Here is a 21,727-nt window from a genome sequence, read left to right on the forward strand (position 1 = left end):
TCTGGGTCTTGTTTTTGATGTTCTTGTGCAGTGGGGGATAGCCAGATGTCAAGTCGGTGAGGGGTTTGACGATGGCGGAATAGTCTTTTATGAATCGTCTGTAATAGCCTGAAAATCCGAGGAAAGACCTTAGCTGTTTCAGGTCTTGGGGCCTTGGCCACGTTTTCAGGGCTTCCACTTTTCCAGGGTCAGTCCCCACTCCATCTTGTGATACGATATGCCCCAGGTACTTGACAGACGTTTGAAAGAACTTGCATTTCTCCGGGGAGAGCTTAAGGCCGAATTCTCTGAGACGGTTCAGGACTTTCATCAGCCTCACCTCATGTTCTTCCAAAGTCTTTGAAAAAACAATGATGTCATCAAGAAATACAAGAACCTCCTTCAAATTCATATCTCCCACACATCTCTCCATCAACCGCTGGAACGTACTCGGAGCATTTGTGACTCCTTGAGGCATCCGGTTAAATTCCCAAAATCCCATGGGACAGCGAAGGCGGTTTTGGGTTTGTCTTTTCCTCAACCTGGATCTGATAATAGCGGACTTTAGGTCAAGGACGGAAAACCACTTTGACCCAGTGAGTGAGGAGAACGCCTCTTCCATGTTTGGGAGGGCGTAAGCATCTTTCACAGTCTGGAGATTGAGTTTCCTATAATCAATACAGAGACGGACCTCTCCGTTCTTCTTCCTCACTACCACTATGGGCGACGAGAATGGAGACTCAGATTCTCTGATTACTCCAGCTTGAAGCAGTTCTTGTAAATGCTTACGGACAGCCTCCACGTCATGGGGATGTATAGGGCGGGCTCTGTGCTTGAACGGCGTCTCGTCTGAGAGCTTGATTTGGTGCTTAACCCGATCAGTTCTGCCGAAGTCAAGATCATGCTGTGCGAAAACTTCAGGTATGCTGTTCAGTTTCCAGGTGATACGCTCTTTCCATTCAGCAGGAACTGGAGAATCACTGAAGTTGAATGTGATGTCTGACTTCTGGAGAGAGTCTGATTTTGAGGTAAGTACACTATGCTCTTGTGAGAGAACTTTCCGAAAGGCATTGATCTCACCAATAATACATCTTTGGGGGACAACAACATCATGGTCTGACTCGTTGGTAAGTATTACTGGGACTTTGCATGGCTTTGTAGTGGGCAAATCAACAAGGCAGGTTTTCACCAGCAGACCACCTGGCAACGAAGATGAGGAAGGGTGTTCCAGAACTACTGATTTCTCCGTAGTGAATCCACTGACTGCAACACAACCTTCCAAGACCACAGTCTGGCCAGCTGGGACCAACTGGGGGTCTTTGCCATGTATCTTCACCAACCCAAGGTTACCATGCTTACTCTGTTGCTGCCTGAGCTCAAGGACTTTGAGCACTGCCTTGTAGCCATGTGCTGCTGGCTGCTGTGCCTCAGGAGCAGTTTCGCAGTACATCTCATAAAGTACATCGAGCGTGTTGGTACCTATCAGCATGAGTGAGTCAGAAGCAGCATGAACATCTGGAACCACCAAGGCGAGTGTTGGCACCTCGATTTCCACTCCCACGAAGTCTTTGGGGAAGGTGACACTCAGCTCAATGTATCCAAGGTAAGGTACACACTGACCATTGGCTCCCTGAACTTCAAGTAAGTCGAACAGTGGTTTGAGTTCATGTCCAGAAAGGTGTTGCTGATAGAAGGACTGAGGGACCGTGGTAACTTGGGAGCCTGTGTCCAATAAGGAGATTGTGGAGCTCCCCTCCACTTCCACTCGTGCTGTGCTCTTTGTACCTACTAAGCCTTTAGGTAGCTTGAAGGGACGACTTCTTGTATAAGACTGTTTTAGCATGACACGTTGCTTGGGTTCAGTGGGACATGGTTGACCAATATCAGTTCTTGTCTGTCCCTCGACAGGAACTGAACTCAGTTTAAAGGGAAAGTAGGGGTGTTCTGTGCTTCCCACAACTGCTGTCGTCTCAGTTCTTTCCGTTTTGCTGCTACCAAAGCAGGATTGGCATCAGACTCACAAGTGGCAACGACGTGCCCATCCTCCCCACAGCGAAAGCAGTACCAAGGCTTTGGCCTGGAAGTTGCACCCTTGTGAGAAGTTAAGTTGGTTTCTGTGGTTGCATGGTCAGGTTTTTGTGTTTTCACCACTTTTGAAGTTTCTCTCTTGGGAGGCACTGTCCTTTTCTTTTTCATGAAGGATGTTAGCTGACTTTTTAAGTCTGCAACTTGTTTCCTTAGCTCATTTATGCTGCTAGTGTCAGGCTCAGCTTGGGTCTCACCACAGTTACACACAGTTTGCACGTGGGACACAGCTTTCTGCTTCGTGGTGCCCAAGTGTTGTTTCATTCTCATGGCCTTGGCTTCCTGCCTCTCTTCCTCAGTACGTAAAAGCATTAAGAGTTCAGCGAATGATGGGGGGTTCTGTTTTTTATGTTCTAGGCAGAGATCTTTAAGCAGAACGTTGTCCCAACAGCCCCTGCAGAACTGTCGAAGTAGGTGACTGTCCACGTCCTGTGCTGGGACACCTCCTCTGCGCACAGCTTTGCACAGGGAAACTTGAAGACGCTGCAGGTAGGAAGACGGGTTTTCTCCAGAGTCCTGGAACGTGTTCATGAACCTTAGAAACAGTTCCTCCACCTCTTCAACGGTGGCAAATGCAGAGTCTAACATTTGCAGATAAGCCGTAGGGGGTGCTTCAGGACCAAGATGTCTAACAACATCAGAAGCTGGGATGAGAAGACTCTCAAGGATTTTCCTTGTTTTCTCAAGATCAGAAATGGAAAAATCTTTCATCATTAAATCTACATGAGACCGCCAAGCGTCGTAATCAACCTCACTGTATGGTCTAGGGATTTTCCCAGAGAAAGCTCTCAACCTCAGAGTGGAATGAGAGTGTGATGGTTTGTCTTCGCTCCTTACAATGTGCTCCACCACTATTTTTTGCACCTCAAGTGGGTTGAGTTCACTGGGGCTCAGAGTCATGGGTGTCTTTGAGTTAAATGAGGGAGCAGTTTTCCTCTGATTAACATCCAAGAGATCAAGCTGTCAAGGGGAAACATCAACCAGCTGTTGTGATGGAACGTCATGCTGGCTGGTCTCTGCAGCCTGCTCAACTTCCTGTAGGTGTTGGAGGGAAGTAGGATCCTCACTGGATCCAGCACCCTCAATAGACTCCTCTATTTGGGACATTACCTCCTTCAAAACCTCCTCTAAATCCTTTCCACTGAGCTTGGCTATTTCTTTGAGCTTGTCAAGGTAAGTTTGTGTGACATTACTGCCTACTTGTTGTGTGTAGACACTTGCAAGGGCTCGAACATAGTAGGTGATATCAGGACTGTCTGGGAATGGGTGAGTGTAAGGCAAAAGAGGTTCTAATGCTTGTACAGCAGTGCCGTGGTTATACTCTACTATCATGTTTGTATGAAACTCTGTAGTTGGGTCATCTATCTTTACAGTCCTACTGATTGAACCATATTTTTTCAAAAAGTCAAAAATGTTTTCATCTTTCTCGGATCCTGTCAACCCACTCACTAGAACTGCATTTGGGACCATGATGCTCAATTTATCAATAATATCCATTTTCTAGTAGTGTGTCGAATTATCATGCAGTAAACAAAAGCAGTTAGTTCCAGGTAATTGTTTGGCAATGAACTAGGCTCCTGGCTGGCTCGCCAAATTTTATGTAACCGTTTAGGGGTGGGAAACAGAAATGGATTACTCTATAAAATGATTAATTATGGCCAGTGGGATCAGAAGTTCTATGTTCGACTACGGAGCCCAGGATTAACCAAACAATACGCCAGGAATGATTCAAACACAGTTATGCTTTCTTTGAGAAACAAAATCGCTTCCCTTTATTACATGTGTGGGAAGGATAGCAAAACATATAAAAATTAAACACTTTAAAATTACACAAATCTTACCCGGGTAAGTAGAAAAATAAAAAATGTAAACAAAACTCACAGCTGTGATTTAAAGTTCGGAATTTCCCCCCCGTTCTGAGTCACTTCAATTCTGTTTCAGTTCCAGTTCAGTTCGGTCCACTGTGGAAGTGGAGAGAGTTTGTCCTACCGCACAGTTGGTGGTGGGTGCGTGTGTGTGTAATGAAGTGTTGAAATCTGCAGGCGCCGTATATCTAGTTCTCCTCTGGGCTGTGGCTCGCCATCAATGTCTCGATCCAGGCTCCAACATCCAGGTAGATCAAAGGTTCAAAGGGTCCAACAAAAAAAACCTGACCTACAGTAAGTAAGGTCAGAACAATCATTTAGCTTTTTTCTTTTAGCTTTCAATCATGAACTAGAATTTAATTCATGTTAAATCATCATATTAAACTGAACATTGTAATACGATATCACAATATTGGTAAACTATTCTCAAAATATATTTCGAGATAATGATTGAAAAACCTCTTCAATATAATGTCAAAATACTGCTTCCACATAATAGAACACAAAATAACAGATACTAGTAAGCAGACACTTTGTGTACCCTTGGCCATGTGAAGGCATGTTTAAACACATCTCAAATAAAATGTAGCACATAAGGATATTTTAAATATTAATGTGCCCAAAATACACAGATAAAAGTGCTAAATCAACACATTCCACAGTTAAGTGTGTAACAATTATCTAAACAAACATATTACACAGCACTGGATTAAGTCTGCAGCTTTAACATACCAAGCTAATGGTTTTAGCGTTAGTGAATGGCGTCTGCCATTGTGCTAGTTAGCATCTCAGCTAGCGCTCCAGGTGCACTAGTGTTAGTGGCTAGCGCTATCGTTAGCGGTTAGCATGGTAAAAACGATCGCTCACCGATGCGTTTTCTTCGTGAGGGACACGTCAGTTCTCTCCGGCTGCACTCTCACAGGTCCAGGGCTCCACACTGGATTGTTTTTAAGAGTTTTTTATTCTGAGTTTTAACAACTTCTATTGGAATGTCTTGACGAGGTAGGTATCGTTCGACGTGGGGTTTGCTCTCTGTTCTTCCAACAGCTCAAGGGGAAGTGAACTCTGCTCCGTGCAGGTCAACAGTCCGAGCTTCTTCCTGATTGGCTGACAGCACATCCCCAACCCACCTCCTTCAAAATAAACTTCCTATTTATTTTCTCTCTCAGTTGAATTGCTTTTTAGACAAATATGTTTTTAATCTTTAACATTAATAACATACTTAATGAATTGACTTTTTAATATAAACTTAGCTCTTAATATAGATTTTTAACCTTGGTTACACAATGCCTAACCACAACAAATCGAGCTGCTTCGTAGGGCAGGTCTTGCCAAGAAACCAATTGGGACTCATAATAACTGATAGACTGATGGTTTATCCAATCGCCAGCCAGGTATTTTTTGAAAGTGCCTGTCCTTTCCCAAATAGTTTCCCATGCCGGCTTCTCAGATGGTTCTGTGTAACAAACCATCTGGCACACCACGTTAGCTAAATCATGCCAATTGTCAAAATGTAGCTTGTTTGTTAAAATTTCAGCCAATGGCATCGTCTGGCTATCACCAGACCGAGCTCAATCTTTTAAGACTGAACATTAGTCTGGGGAGTCTGCTCTGGATATTCTCTGCACAAGAGGCGTGATCAACGGTAATAGTTCAAATGACTCTGTACGCAATTAGATAGTCCTTCAACCAATCAGACCAACGATCCGGGTGACGTAGCAAAGACAGCGGCATCAACGGGTTGCTGCCATGGATGTATTAAGAGTGCTGGCTCATGGATGTATTGGCTGCACTTCGCTGGCCGCCATGTTGAATGTAAACAAAAACTTCCAATATCGTGATCGTGTTAAACCCCCCAATAGCACGCCAGGTGGATAAGCCAGTTTGTGATTGGTCCCTGCAGATTTGTAATGGAAGCAGGTTTCCAGCCTGAGCTGCAGGGAGAAATCCAATCGCCGGCAGATCAGGCTGGGTTTACCCAGTCTACCAATGGCCATTAGATCTCGTGAAATGCCTGCTAGCTATAGCTAACCACTGTAAGTTGGCCTGTATGCATCCTTTTAGGTCTTTAAAAGAGTGAGTGATTTGGGGCTAACAGCGGTAAGTGAGTGTAAGAGCATGTCAAGGACAGTTGACTAGGGTGGTCTTTCTGCTATCAGTCTTATTAGAGTAAAAACTAAACCAACACTTGTAACCACCTCAGTACCGTGAAATGCAGGGAGGCAGGGCCAAGTAAAACAGAGTGAGGCGCTGAATGCAGAACTGAGAATTAAAGCCCTATCAACTCAATATATTAGTAACTGCTTAGGGAGTGTTGCCTGTCAGATAGGGAGAGACTTGGACCTGATGAACCTATTTGAGGGAAAACAGATACTAGCAGAAAGGTGTGTGTGTGTGTGTGTGTGTGTGTGTGTGAGTGAGTGAAGGTGTGTTTACAATAGACGAGGAGAGGAAACCAATGAACGCATGTCTGCTAGGAGCACAGCCAGATCCACTCAAGGTGAACCCTAAACTGATTTCTACAGCTTTAGAGCTGTTCGCCTCGAGCTGAGCTGTCTAACCAAACTCCAGCTGAAAGAGCTACCGCAACCTCCAAACTTGGTTCAGATTTTATAACATCAAAGACCAATTCCATCATAAAATACACATGCTTTAAGAGTCCTTGAGCTTTTGGTTTCATTGTAATACATCAAATCATTTGACAATTTGTTGTAGCTTTAGTAGATGATCACCACAAAAATCTATCTTGTCAGGCTTCAAGTAAAGCGTTTGTGTCCGAACAGAACCGTACTGAACCAATCAGCCTCTGGTGAGGAGCTACTGGCAGCTACAGCTACGTAGTTTAGGTGTTTGTGATGGCTGCGACTGTTTTTTTTTAAAGGTCCCATAGCATGAACATTTCACTTTATGAGGTTTTTTAACATTATTATGCATTCCCCCAGCCTGTCTATGGTCCCCCAGTGGCTAGAAATGGTGATAGGTGTAAACTGAGCCCTGGGTATCCTGCTCTGCCTTTGAGAAAAGGAAAGCTCAGATGAGCCGTTTTGGAATCTGCTTGTTATGAGGTCATAACAAGCAAGGTTACCTCCCCTTTCTCTGCTTTGCTCGCCCAGAGAATTTGGCCAACCCATGAGAGAGAGACATCATGGCTTTCAAACGAGAAAAGTGGCAGTTGGTCAAGGCCACACCCCCACCCTCCACCTTGCCCCCCCCCCCTCTCTCCTCCTCAATAGCTTCAGACACAGAAATGGCACATCCTAAGGAAAGATCATTGTGGGACTGGCTCTAGTGGCTGTAGTTCTGCACCAAAGCTGAATTTCGGGAAAGAGACTTCAGATACCGTATTAGGGGACCACTAAGGTCTATATAAAAGAGACTTCAGATACAGTATTAGGGGACCACTAAGGTCTATATAAAAGACTTCAGATACAGTATTAGGGGACCACTAAGGTCTATATAAAAGACTTCAGATACAGTATTAGGGGACCTCTAAGGTCTATATAAAAGACTTCAGATACAGTATTAGGGGACCACTAAGGTCTATATAAAAGATACTACAGTATTAGGGGACCACTAAGGTCTATATAAAAGATACTACAGTATTAGGGGACCACTAAGGTCTATATAAAAGAGACTTCAGATACAGTATTAGGGGACCACTAAGGTCTATATAAAAGAGACTTCAGATACAGTATTAGGGGACCACTAAGGTCTATATAAAAGACTTCAGATACAGTATTAGGGGACCACTAAGGTCTATATAAAAGACTTCAGATACAGTATTAGGGGACCACTAAGGTCTATATAAAAGATACTACAGTATTAGGGGACCACTAAGGTCTATATAAAAGATACTACAGTATTATGGGACCACTAAGGTCTATATAAAAGAGACTTCAGATACAGTATTAGGGGACCACTAAGGTCTATATAAAAGATACTACAGTATTAGGGGACCACTAAGGTCTATATAAAAGATACTACAGTATTAGGGGACCACTAAGGTCTATATAAAAGAGACTTCAGATACAGTATTAGGGGACCACTAAGGTCTATATAAAAGAGACTTCAGATACAGTATTAGGGGACCACTAAGGTCTATATAAAAGCATCCAAAGAGCACCATGTCATGGGACCTTTAAAACAACGATGGTGGACATGATAGATGCGTTATTTTGGAACCCACTGCAGTTCTAGGCAAGACCAGCCCTTCAATAGCATCCGTGTGCTATGAGTGAATATGCTTGTAGACCTGCACGCTTTTAAAGTTTGCCAATTTAATGGAGCTTCAGGCAAAATAATGCCTCAAAAGGTTAACAGAATTCCTACTTGTGAAAAAAGAGAACTAACCAAAAAGTCTGCTGTTTGCATGTTAACTCTTCATTTTATAGCCAAATCTGTTGCCTGCTTTATCAGTTAGCTGTGGTGGCCAAGTCTAACTGATTGCATTAACATTCAGTTATACTTGTTTGGATAAAGAGTTGATCAAGAGTTCACGATCAGCATTACATCCCCTCCAACTGAAGAAAGTAGTCCATGTAAATGTGAAAGTTTTTCAGACTCAAAACACCACTTTCGGGGCACCTGGGTAGCTCACCTGGTAGAGCAGGCTCCCATATGCGGGGCACCTGGGTAGCTCACCTGGTAGAGCAGGCTCCCATATGCTCAGTCCTCGACGCAGCGGCTCAGGGTTTGAGTCTCTCTCTCTCTCTCTCTCTCTCTCTCTCTCTCTCTCTCTCTCTCTCTCTCTCTCTCTCTCTCCAGCTGCCCTGTCTATTAAAGGCTAAAATGGGTTGAAAACATTAAGGTTTTAGTCCGAGCTCCACTGTCTGGATGTAAAAGTTCTGTGTAGTAACAAAATCCAACTAACAAACGTCAAGCAATCCATGATTTCTTGCATTTAGATGAAATTTATAATTCATTAAAACTCCAAAGCAAAAGAGAACTTTCGGCCATACATTTATGTATGTGTGAAATATGTGTATATGTGTTTGTTGTGTTATGGTTGTCTGAGAGTTATGTAACTGAGAGTGGGTCTGGGAAAGGTTCATTGACAGCTCATATCCAAAGGGGCGTCACGAACGGACGCCACTCAAACGCCTCTGGGCTCATTGGATAGTCCTTCAACCAATCAGACCAACAATCCGGGTGACGCTGTGCTTCAGTGGCCGTCATGTTGAATGTAAACAAAAAGGGTCGTCACTGTGCTATCATTGTCGTGTAAAGCCCGCCTCCACAGTTGTGATTGGTGTAAAGCCCGCCTCAGCGGTTGTGATTGGTGCCTCCATTTTGGGGACATTAGAAATGGGTTTGAATGGGCTCTTCGCCAGACTGACTTGCAGAGCAAATCTCAAATTTGCCGGAAGTTCGTCAGGGTTTTCTCAGGCTATTAAGCTACTGGATGCGTACAATTTTATCTATCTATATATCTATCTATCTATCTACTGCACTGTTAGAAAAAGTCTTTAGAAATATGGGCAAATATACTGTGTTAATATGAAGGAATTTTCTGTAATGATATTTTACAGGTGTTTTTCCATATATTGATTTTTTGGATTAACATACATAGTAATAGGTCCAAAGGATGTACTGTAAATCTACAGAATGTTCAATTCTTGGATTAACAGAAATGTCTGTAAACTTAACAGAAAAGGTACTGGTAATTTTCTGCCAGGACATTATCTGTTTTTCCACGGTTTTTCTTACAGTGCTAGTTCACAGCAGGAAATAAGATGATTTATTTTGCACTTCAGTTTGGAAATGTACATTTAAAATTTAAGATAAGTGTGTCTCACCTTGGTCTTCTGAATATCAGGCCATACTGCTGGCAGGCCAGGCCAACAGTGGGGGTGTAAATGATGGGCATGAACCTTTCGATGTCTGACGCTAGCACCCGATAGAACAGTTTCTCGTTGCGGTCCTGGAGCCCCATCAGAAACACATATCTGGAAGTGACAGGGAGGAGAGCACAGCACGTTAATCTTTAACATCTCGTACTATACCTGCTGAACTGGGCAGGGGTTTATTAAAGTCAGATGTTAAATCCTGTGTGTTTGTGTGAGACGTACCAAGCAAGATTGGAGGAACAGCAAGGAAAGACTTTAAAGAGAATGTGTCAGAGAAAAGAGATGACATGGCAGCAACACTGTAAAACCCAGCAAAAGCAGAAGCAGTGAGTAGTTACAAAACAGAGAGAAAGAAGGAAAGAGAAGAAAGGGACTCTGCACACATATTCAATAATTATAGATATGTGTTGGTTTTGTTCCAAATGATTGGAAAAATACACAGAATAACAATCAGCCCTTAAGATAGCCTACACAAGCTCTTTGTTGTGCAGACTGACTGGGAACTAAAGGGTTTGCATTGAACCAAAATTACGCAGAGCACGCCAGAAAGGGCTCTATTCCTAATCAGAGGAGTTTCCATAGAGCCAAGAGCACAAGGTGCCTCTTGTTAAGGGAATAAAAAGCTGCTATAGGTTAGGCCACAGCAGCTGCACAATACATGGTGATGATAGTTGCTCTTGAGGAGTACTGTTTTCATATTGGTGAACCAAATTAGCTTCTGTCACATGAAATTCATCACATTTCTGTATGCCTTACAGTATGGAGATGAAACCAATTTGCCATAGATTGATTATTTGCTGTAGACTCAAGCATATATATATATATATATATATATATATATATATATATATATACTGTATATACACATTCCTGTTCCTAACGTAAATGTAGAACAAATGTTTTTTTTTTTTTTTTTTTTGGAAAGAAAGTCTTAACTCATGGTCTACTTAGAAGCTTTTTCCAGAGCTTTCAACTGCTGATAGTTTACAGAGTTGTCATGGCAATAGGCTGTGTGATGACAGCTGTGCAATCTCCATGCAATTTAGCAAACTCCATCTGCTGATGAGGACCATGAAATGTTGCAGAAAGCAAAGTAAAAGAAGCGTTTTAGGGATAAGAACAATATCATTACAAAACAGTTCATATTCCTAGTATATATTAGCTCATACTAATGATTAATCATTTGCAACGTTGTATGGGGGTGACTACTTCCCTCATTCATTTAAATCTACATGTGGGCAGCGTCGTACCTTTCCAACAGAATGGTAAACATTGATGAAAAGCGGCTGAGATTAGAGCTTTAACAATTAGTCCACTAACAGAAAGATTAATCAATTCATCAATTAGTCAAGAACTAATTAAGACTATCAGCTCCACACCAGTCTCTCCGTATTTCTCAGTAGGGTTGGGTACCAAAACGCGGTGCCCCAACACGGTAGTAACAAGACCGAATAAGAATGTAAATTTCGGTGCCAAATTTCGATGCCTGACTTTTTGTTTTTCAGAAGCATCACTGCACAGGACGCTACGTTACCGTTAGCTAGTAACTGGAATAAATCCACTGATTAAAATGCTGACAGCTTACGTTAAGCGGTGTAAAGTGTGACTTTATTTCCCTGGAGAGGATCCCAACAGCGGGACGTAACGGTCTGACTGCAGCTGCAGAAAAACAACACAGACGGTGTGTTCACTTAAAACTCGCCAGACTTGTAGTGCATTCAAAGTTATTGCAAAATACCCTTTTCCCATCTGGTGCTTGTTTTTGTTGTTTACCAGCAATTTACTGGTGAAATAAGTCATTGTTATAAGTTACTTTTATTACATTATTAATCAATCATTTAATTTTGACCATATGGCCTTAGCAATAAACAAGCTGTTCTTTAATGTCGCCAACTGTTGTTTTGTGCTCCTTTTTTATATTTTATATTATATACATTATGAATATATTATATTATTATATATATATATTTCGGTTCAGGCACGGTTCAGGCACCGGTTCAGGCACCGGTTCAGGCACCGTTTAGGATCCGGTCGCCGTTTTAAAAGTATCATTTTAGCACCGGTATTGGAAAGAAAAAAAAACGATACCCAACCCTATTTCTCAGTATGGCTATGTTCAGAAGATTGGGGCGTCCGGGGACTTCGCGAGCAGAAACTCAAGTGAAGATAATGACCTCTTCTGAAGAGTCCATCATGTTTTTTTAATCCTCCGTGTCCTCCTTGGCTACTAGCAACTGATCATGGAAGGCTTGTATCATGTGGATGCGCCAGCAGTTTTATTGTCATTATTTAGAATTCCTCGTGGGTTGCGACAGAAACTACGCAAACCTGCAGCTAATAGTTTTCCTTGTATTACATTATGGTAAACTGGACCTTAGGAAACTGTGTTTTTTTTTTACCTTTTTTGGACCAAATGATGATTCAAATATTTGAGAAAATGATGGCCAAAATAATTGACAATAAAAATGTACTATTTGTTAGTTGCAGCCGTAGGTGCAATATCTTGAGTATACATCGAGATGACTTTAGAAATCTCCCTTTAAAGCCACATACTTTAGACAAATAATAATAGCATTTACCAACTGCTTTGTTGGCGGAGTGGAAGCATGTTGTGACGAGTAAACTGATCTCTGACTTAGCAAACAAAGCTATAATCAAATCCCCACATCAAATCCTAACATATTACTGCAGTGTGCCATTGTTTGATTTCATGCTGGCAGACATTACAAAATATTTCTTTCTCCATTCTTAACCTTAAAAGGCGTGAGCTCTACCCGCACACAGGAAACAGGACTATTTACAGTACACACTGCTTTATAAAGCAGGATCCATGCTGACTTACTGCAGTGTTTCCTTTAAAGTCCACCTACTGAAGCAACCAGGACATAATCTATCTCTATCTTAACCTATTTTAGCATGAGTGACCAACTGGCCACTTTATACTTTCTAACAACCTCACTGGATACAATGTTTCCCCTTAGCTGTAGCACTTTTATACTGCAGTATTTTAGCACATGAACATCCATTTCCTCTGTTGACTAAAGAGCCACAGTAGGGACTTAAGTCACTCCATCATCAGAAATCATTAACGCATGAGCTTGCAGCGCTGTTCTCTTTGCCATCATTTTTGCCAAAAACTTGACAAATTCCACTGAGAGTAAAGAAATGTCTAGAGTCTAGGTATCTGATCAAAATATACGGAAGAGTATAAGGGCCACATGTGAAAAAATGTATTTGAGTTCAGAATTCTGACTTTAATCTCAGAATTCTGACTTTTTTCTTAAGCCCAGTTCAGACCAAAGATCTGCGATGACACGAGTTGAAACTTGCAACTACTCGCAACGCGTCGGTCCGCAGCGTTTTAAAACCTGCCAGTTCACATCAATGCAACGAGACGGTGTATCATCTCCATAGCAACTACTCTTTTTACTTCCGTCCCTACTACCAACTTCCAGGCTTTTTGTAGCTAAATATATCATTTGTTGCATCTAAATATGAATGTGGATAACGTTAGTGAGATGCTTGCTACAGTTTTTTTTTCTCCGATTCCCAGCTTTGTCCTGGGTGCTCACTTTCTTCAGTCACTCTCTAGCTCGCTCAACCATACGTGCTTGCGGGCGCACGTTGAGCCTCTGTTAACCGTTTGTAACATAAATAAAATTGATTATGGATAATTGTATTGTAGCCAACTTTACAAGCTGACTTTTCTATTGGCTGTTGAAACAGCTGACGTCCCTTACATTCTAAAACCAGCCTCTGGAGATTTGACCAGCTGAGTCGCAGCCACACCATCAGCTGGGTTGAGTCAAGCTGAGACGGGCCGGTTCAGACCGCTGCAATTTTTCTCTGCGACGTTCTAAAACGGTTTCGTCTCGTCGCGAATCTTTGGTCTAAACTGGGCTTCAGAATTCTGCCTTTATATTCAGAAGTCAAATAAAGTTTTCACATGTAGCTCTATTCCTCTTCCGTAAAAATAGAATGGGTTATGGTCGTAAAAAATAAATGGCAGCGTTCAGCAGTAAATACCAAAGAAGGATTCAGAGTGGGGGAACATACTGTAAGTAAACATAGCAGGCTTGAGCAATGGAAAGCAAATAGCAGTCCTTAATCCGTGGGACCAAAGCCCAAAGCTGGAGGCCCAGAGACAGATTGTCAGTGACATTGATAGGGCATGGGAATGGCAGTGACAAGCTCACAATGACTGTTTTTAGATGTTGGTGCTGTGATGGTGGAAAATGAGGTTCTTGTTGACTCCAAATCCGGTCTCACAAGCAAGTCACTCATCCTTGACATTAGGAGTGACAGCTGATGGACTGACTTCAGTTTGAGGCCTGATCTTGTTGATCAAAGAGTCCAGACTGAAATGTTAGCATGAGGCGGATTTATTACATACTGCTAACAGCTACGACTCCTAAGTGTCTAAATGGAGCATGCAAAACTGAACTGAAGTTTTCTTTTGGTCGCTGGGGAGGTTATAAAAACACTCATGAAGGAGAACAGGGAGGAGACGGAGAAATGGGGGGGAAAGAGGAGGAAGAGTATGGAGATTTTCTGTTAGGAGATGTAGATCTGTGAGGGCTAATCGCTAATCTCGTGTTTCGAAGGCTTCCAGATGAAGGATCTCTCAGTGTGCACAGAGGCAGGGGAATCCTCTGGGGAATCTCAGCTCTCAACTCTACTGATTTGAAGATGATAAAAAAATAGTATGTCATGGTAGTAAGTAGAGGTTTCTGTCTGTGACATTTTTCTTAAAAGGTATGGTTCGGGTGTTTGGCTCGAGGTCATGGTACAAAGGACCCTAGGGTGAAATTACTCGGAACCATCACTTTAAGCCCAGTTCAGACCAAAGATTTGCGACGAGACGCGTTGAAACTTGCAACTACTTGCAACGCGTCAGTCCATTTTTTTCTCTGATTCCCAGCTTTGTCCGAGGCGCTCCCTCTCTTCAGTCACTCTCTAACTCGACCGTACGTGCTTGCGGGCGCACGTTGAGCCTCCGTTAACAGTTTGTAACAGAAATAAAATGGATTGTGGATCATTTTATTGTAGCTGACTTTACAAGATGACTTCGCTGGTGGCTGTTGAAAGAGGTGACATCCCTTACGTTCTAAAACCTGATCTGAAGATGATAAAAAGATAGTACGCCATGTTAGTAAGTAGAGGTTTCTGTCTGTGTTTAAGCCCCACCTGTCCAGGTCGTCCCTCTTCATGTCGTAGTTCTTGAGCACCCGGAGCAGCTGGACGTCCTGGCTGTTGAAGCAGGGAGGCAGCAGGCCGTGGATCCCCAGCTGGAGACGCTCCTCCAGGGAGAAAGCCATGCCCTGCGAACACACCAAACCACCTCCATTATCCTCCTGACATATACAGCGACATCCCGAGTGGGCAAATATGGACGCTTTGTTGGCCTCTTTATTCAAATGGAAATGTATTTTGCAATCGTCAATTAGATTTTCAATTTTGTCATGCAATTTGAATATGCATTTTACAATTGACAATTTAATTAATTAAAAAATCCTCAAAGAGACCAAAAAAAACATGACAAAATGAAATTGATTGATTGAGCTTTCATTCAAAATTTTAAGTCAAAAATTATTTAAGGTGAATTGAGGATTGCATTGCCACATTGCATATTAAATTGTCAATTGCAAAATGCATATTCAAATTGCATGACAAAATTGCAAATTGAAATGCATTGTTATTTGAATAAAGAGGATAAACAACTTCTATACTGTGGAATCTTTTATACGTGATCAAATGTTAGTAGAGCGCTGGATCTCGGGCAGGTTGTGGTGACTTGGGATCTGCTGAGCCTGTTTGTAACCGGTAGGCTACAGACAATGTGATCTTCACCTTTTCAGCTGACTTTACCAGATAGTCTGCGACTGTACTGCTTTTATTACAGACACTTGACTTGTTCACGGACAGACAGCAGAATGCTGCTGAGAATCAATAGGGGAAACACTGGAATGGATATTTGGCGTTATTTTAAACGAACGAGAAACACTGATGACCCCCTTTAACCCCTAGTTAACAATAAAACAACAAGCTTCTCAAGGCACGGTGGCTTCATCTGTCAATACTGCCGATAGAAGTGAAGGATGTTACCCACCGAATTAGCATCGACCCTTGAGGGAACATCTCCCCTGTGCTTTCCGACCACGGTCTGGGAGCCCGAAAACAGGAAAGGTCTAACACGGTTAGCTTAGCTTAGCATGAAGTCTATAAACCAGTGGAAACAGCTACCATGACTTTGTCCAAAGGTAACAAAATCCAACTACCAGCACCTCCAGAGCAAATGACCACATTGTAACTCATTTGTTTAGTACGTAAAGTAAAGCGACAAGTTGTAGTCCGGGACTATTTCTTGGCCGGGGGCTGTGGCTTCATGGAGCCGTGTCATCACAGTGAAAGTGCCGAGCAATCAGCAGAGACTCCAGGATTCCAAGATGAGGCCCATCCATTTAATACAAAATGCTCACTGACTATAGACTGGGTAAACCCAGCCTGATCTGCGGGCGATTGGATTTCTCCCTGCAGCTCAGGCTGGAAACCTGTACATTTTTCTATCCTGCTTCCATTACAAATCTGCGGGGACCAATGACAAACTGGCTTATCCACATGGCATGCTATTGGCGGGTTTAACACAATGACGATAGAGAAGCGACGGCAAGCAGCATTTTGTTTACATTCAACATGGCGCCCACCAAAGCGCAGCAACCCGTTGATGCTGCTGTCACTGCTGTTTTAAAAGATAAGAGAAGCTATGAGAAGTTTTCTCTGAAAACAGAACAGAAACTTGCCCTGGAACAATTCCTACAAAAGAAGGATGTGTTTGCCTTACTACCGACCGGCTTTGGTAAAAGCCTAATTAACCAACTAGCCCCGCTGGTGACCAAAAGAATGGAGCTCAGCTGTACGTCACCCGGATTGTTGGTCTGATTGGTTGATTTCCCCCCCCAAACACATACACTCAACTTCCCAAGCTCCCCGTGGGTGCCCTTCCCTATCTCAGTGGTCTGTTGGATTGCGCCTGACGAAGTTTGACAGTAGGCAAAGTCAACTTTTTTGGAAATGGCCTTTAAAAGACAGCAGGAGTCAGGAGCAGAGAAAAGAAAGCAGAAGAAACTACGAGATGCTGCCTGTGCATCACTTGCAGGTAAGTCCATGTTTAATCATTCCTAAGTAAGGGAAATGTGCTGCTAATGTAATGGTTAGCCTGTGCTTAGGCCTTACTCCTCGAAATTAGCTGCTAATAATAACCCAAAGAAAGTTTTGCCACTTCCATGTTTTAGAAATCACTTTTCTAGGCTCTGGGAAAGTTCTACAAATACAAAACCCTTATTTGCAGTTTGAGGTTTCCTGGCAAAGGTTTCACAGACCTCTCGCTGGGGATTTTAATTGCAGTACTGTGGTTGGCCACAGCCGAATCCAATAACAGTTGGTATCATTAGTTACCGCTAGGAAGCAGATATGTATTTTATTTTTAATCAAGCAGGGCCAGACTCCATTTTTCTCCCCTTTTCCAGTCTTCATCCTAAGCTAAGCTAACCTAACCATCTTCTATTTAACAGACAAATATGAGAGTGCTATCAGTCTATTCATCAAATTACTATAAAACACACAAATAAGCATATTTCCCCAAAAATTGAATTTTTGCTTTAAGTATTCTATAATCCTGAATCTGGACAGTCTAGACGTCCAGAAGTATTAAATATTAACCGGTGTACTTTGCACCAAGAAGTAGATTGTGTCAATCATGATGAAATAAAATTGAAGACATTATAATTATGCATAATCTTTTGCTAAAAGACATCTCATTTCCTGGCTAAAAACCTGCATGGTTGCACCCTTGGATTTTACCCCCCTCTGAAAACTCTGTGTGACCTTTGAACAATTGCATATTTAGGAAAATAGTCTCCCTTTTCTGTTCAAACATTCCTGAGTGATGAGAACGTGTCCTCTGTTTGGCCGGAGTGTTTGCTGTCAGAGGGGCTCCCTCTCAACCAATCGGTGATCAGAGAGGCCGCTGCCAGCTCACGTTCTGCTGCCATGTCCACTTCCCCCGACGCACATCCTCAAAAACACACACAACAAGGTCCAGACTAATAACCTGCTTCACTTGGACCTTTACTTTCATTTCACTCACCCTTGACCCCTGAACTAGAATACTGAAAAACATGCACACGCTTGTTGTCAAGGCTGTAACCCTGAAGAGTCTGACCTCTGACCTGTGAGCTATGGAGGGACTAAAGGGCCATAACTAAATCAAAATAAGTGTTGTACAATTATATAATTTAATGTCTAAATGTGTATATATTTATTTATACTTTTATTTATACATTTATACTTTTATTTATGATTTCTTTTATACTTTTTATTTTAATGTTGTAATACTTTTATTTATCCCTCCTGTTGTCCTTGGGTTAAATTGGAATTTTGTTTTATTATAATTTCTGCTTTTTTTTTGGGTACATTTTTAATTTTTTATTTAGACTTTTATTTATTTTTATCCATAGCATAACTTGGGTGAGTTTCTTACACAGACGAGACAGTGTTCTCACACACAGGTGTCGTACGTTAATGTGACATCAGAAAGTGGGAGGGCAGGGACGATATGCTTTTGTTCCGATTTGATTATTTTGTGATACATGGGTCGCCGGTTGGATTTGTATCGCGATTTTCATTTATTGTGATTCTAGAGGTATTGCGATTCAATAGTATTGAGTATTGTAATTTTCTTTTCCTTCTTTAACAAAAAAGTTAATTTGAATAATACACTTCTAGAGACAATATATCATGAGACATTCCTAAAAGTCATAAACAGCCTAAATGTCAGTCAGACATATTTTTCATTTCTAAAGAAGTACATAACATGGATTTTCTACATTTTCTGCTTTTGTTCCGCTGATATGATGTAGTCACCGTCGGCGGTACCTTTTAAACAGAAAATATTTAGGTAAAAAATTGGTGAAAAAATAAATAAAATCAATTCTAGGGGAAGAGAAAGAATCAATTTAAAAAAAAAAACTGTCGCAAAACAATTCTGATACATTAGATTTTTTTTCCCCACCCCTAGAAAGTGTTGACAGTGTGAGCTTGGATACTTCAGTTACAGGTAAAAAAAAAAAAGATCGAGATTTGTCCCCAAATCACTCCGAAAAAGAATCAAGCCTATATTTTAAAATGGGAACAGTATTCTCAACTATTCTCTGCAAGTGAGGCATGATGTGGAGGGCATTTTCAATTTTCTCTCAGTCTATAAAAGACCAGCGACCCGGTGAAACCTCAGCCCCAACATGCCAGCTACTGTTGCTGACTGCTGAGACAGAAGCAAAGCTGCGCTGTAAAAGATCTCTGATTTGGATCACATCCACGGATGCTTAGCCCGGCCACCACAGTTTACAGCCTTTCCAAGCCACCGGCACTTTCTGTATATCTGGATATGTTAAAACAGTTCTGAGGTTGTAAAAGAAAATGAGCTTGATCACACGAGGCGCACCGTTAGGAGGAAGAAGAAAAGCATACGACGCAAAATAAGGCATTTGGAATAAAATGTGGCGGTCTTGACGTCAGAGGAACCATCAGCGCTGACCGCACAGACATACTTCCAAATTCTTATTAGTCTCACATTTTGTTAAACAAAAAAGCAGACTGCTTTCTAACTGTTGGTTTTAGATTTAATCTCAGTGATTCTTGAGGGTAATGATGCAGGGAAAAAAAAAGAGCATGGAATAAGGAGAAGGAAACAAGCAAAAACAGACCATTTCCTCTTTGGCTGAACATCTAAAGAAATGGATTTTGTGTATACTTAAGCCGCTTTCAAACGTGCAATGAAAAACCTGACATTATCTAGACATTACCCGGCTGAGCTGTATGATAGAACACAAATGTCCAAATAAGTTTGATCAGACATCAAACAGTCTTTACCCTTCCTAGTACAAAATCTATGATCTCTGAAAGTGCCTAATGTGTTAAAATGTACAGCAAGAGAGTCGGCTTGTTGATCACGTTTCATGCCGCCTGCACCAAAACCGAAAGGCAACAAACATCTGAGGGTGAAGAAGTAGGCTGATATAACGACAGCAACAAAAATATCTAACTTGAAGAGACAAACAAGATTCGGGAACTTATGTAAAAGGGAAACTCCGGAAAAAAAACAACATTTATAGACTTTTGGAGCATTTTTGCACTTTGATTTTAGGTCCGGACAGTAACCCCGAATGACATTTTGGCACTTTGGAGCTCAATAGCTCTTTACATTTCCATTACTCATAATAAATACCACTGTTAGTCAATAAAAAGGATAGAATTGAGTATATCCTTTTTTTAACGTTATAAATATATTCCTGACACCAAAATAAACACGTCACGTCATTGACCCCTATACTGTGTACAAGTTATCAGGAATTGCTGTACGTCATTACATAAGATAACACAGAACATGTAAAAATCAATTCACACAATCAATCTTCCTTGATGTGAAATGGTTATTTCAGACACTAAAGTGCGAGTGAAGATCCGTCTGCCGTTCGCCGCGATGCAGTCTGTACTTAACGGACCTCAAATAGACAGAAGCAGTTCTGAATTATGACCTTCCCCTATTAAAAAAAAAAAAAAAGAAGGATTTTCTATTTTTCAGAGAGCCAGCTGCTCACTTCAGACTCTGTGTGTGTTTGGTAGAGCAGCAGGCCCACGATGCACTGCTGCTCTGCTTGGTCTGCTTTCTGCCACAGCTGACCATGAGGGACACATGGGAGAAAAGAGTCTTAAAATACATGCAAACGGAGCTTAATATGAGGCTATAAAATGAGATATATTTCTCACACAGGCTCACACTGCTCTTTCATTAGCTAAAATACTTTTTTTTATTCTTTTCTGAGAATTGGCTGTTTCTCACACAACTTGCACTTGGACAATGAAATGCAAAAAAAAAAGCCCTAAAAAAAACACCAATCACACAAACACACCCACACAAACAGGCCTAAACTAGTCTATTATTATTATTATTATTATTATTATTACACACAGACAATGTTATCAGCAAAATGTATTTAATGCATAAAAGTAAATGTTCTCCTTGTTAGCCTTGTGAGTGTTATTATATGGTTAAAACTAAGTATAATAGTTTACTCTGAAATAGGGGAATTAAAGGAAGTACAAGTACCCCAAAACAGTACTTAAATACAGTGCTTATCTACATACAACACTATTACAAAAAGATACTTACAGATTTACAAACAGGAACACATGGAGAGCTATAATTAGCAGACACATTGCTACTTTTCTTTTACTACTCCCCAGTAGAAAATTAATTTTCACTCTTCCTTCAAGAAACATTGTCTTAATGACATGCTGTAAAGTCCTGAAATGCAATGCCTGTCTTTTTCTCTTCCTTTATTCTCTCTTTGTGGTACATGCAAGTTCCACAACACACTCTCCCAATTCTGCAACTTCCCTGTTTGTCACGTTCAGGTAATTAAGTCATACCTCATTAGGAAAGGGGGAAGGGAAAATTGCTGGGGAGGATTTATAAAAAAAAAAAAACCTACATAGTCTTATCTTCAAAACTGTGCCAAACCAGACCGTACTGATCAATTGTGCATGCAGCATATTACAAGCCATGTTTCTATTTGATGTTAGGCGGTGACCTTTAGTGGCCATTAGGGTTGCACGATATTGACGAAATGTGATATCGCGATATTGATTATGAATATTGAGATATCGATACTAATTTCGATATTAAACATAAACATATGTAAAACAGTTATCGGAAAACACTTCAAAATAGATCCATAACAAATACAACACAAGGTTTATTTCAACTGACTGTCATATTGGACCATGTCTACAGAACAGGACATGTTCTACTGGTTGGACAGTATCAAATATATAAATAAAGAGAACAGGACATGTTCTACTAGGACATGTTCTACTGGATGGACAGTATCAAAT

At 41.4% G+C, this 21,727-nt stretch overlaps 2 protein-coding genes across 2 annotated transcripts in view; both read right to left on the reverse strand.

The window, feature by feature from the left end:
- The window catches only part of me1 (malic enzyme 1, NADP(+)-dependent, cytosolic), a 152,712-nt gene that overhangs the window by 75,078 nt on the left and 55,907 nt on the right, over positions 1-21,727 (reverse strand). The window contains exons 2-3 of the mRNA XM_028579465.1: positions 14,963-15,096; positions 9,725-9,874 (exon numbers count right to left, since the gene is read on the reverse strand). Of these exons, the coding sequence (XP_028435266.1) occupies positions 9,725-9,874; positions 14,963-15,096 (284 nt within the window). The remainder of the gene's footprint in view (positions 1-9,724; positions 9,875-14,962; positions 15,097-21,727) is intronic.
- LOC114556523 (paraneoplastic antigen Ma1-like) lies at positions 550-5,207 on the reverse strand. Its single transcript, XM_028579467.1, has 2 exons — positions 4,797-5,207; positions 550-4,218 (listed from the first exon to the last, which is right to left on the reverse strand). Exon 2 carries the CDS (start codon positions 2,962-2,964, stop codon positions 1,897-1,899), a length of 1,068 nt encoding a protein of 355 aa, XP_028435268.1. The 5' UTR covers positions 2,965-4,218; positions 4,797-5,207; the 3' UTR covers positions 550-1,896.

The sequence above is a fragment of the Perca flavescens genome, chromosome 6 (assembly GCF_004354835.1).
Source record: "Perca flavescens isolate YP-PL-M2 chromosome 6, PFLA_1.0, whole genome shotgun sequence".
Taxonomy (NCBI): domain Eukaryota; kingdom Metazoa; phylum Chordata; class Actinopteri; order Perciformes; family Percidae; genus Perca; species Perca flavescens.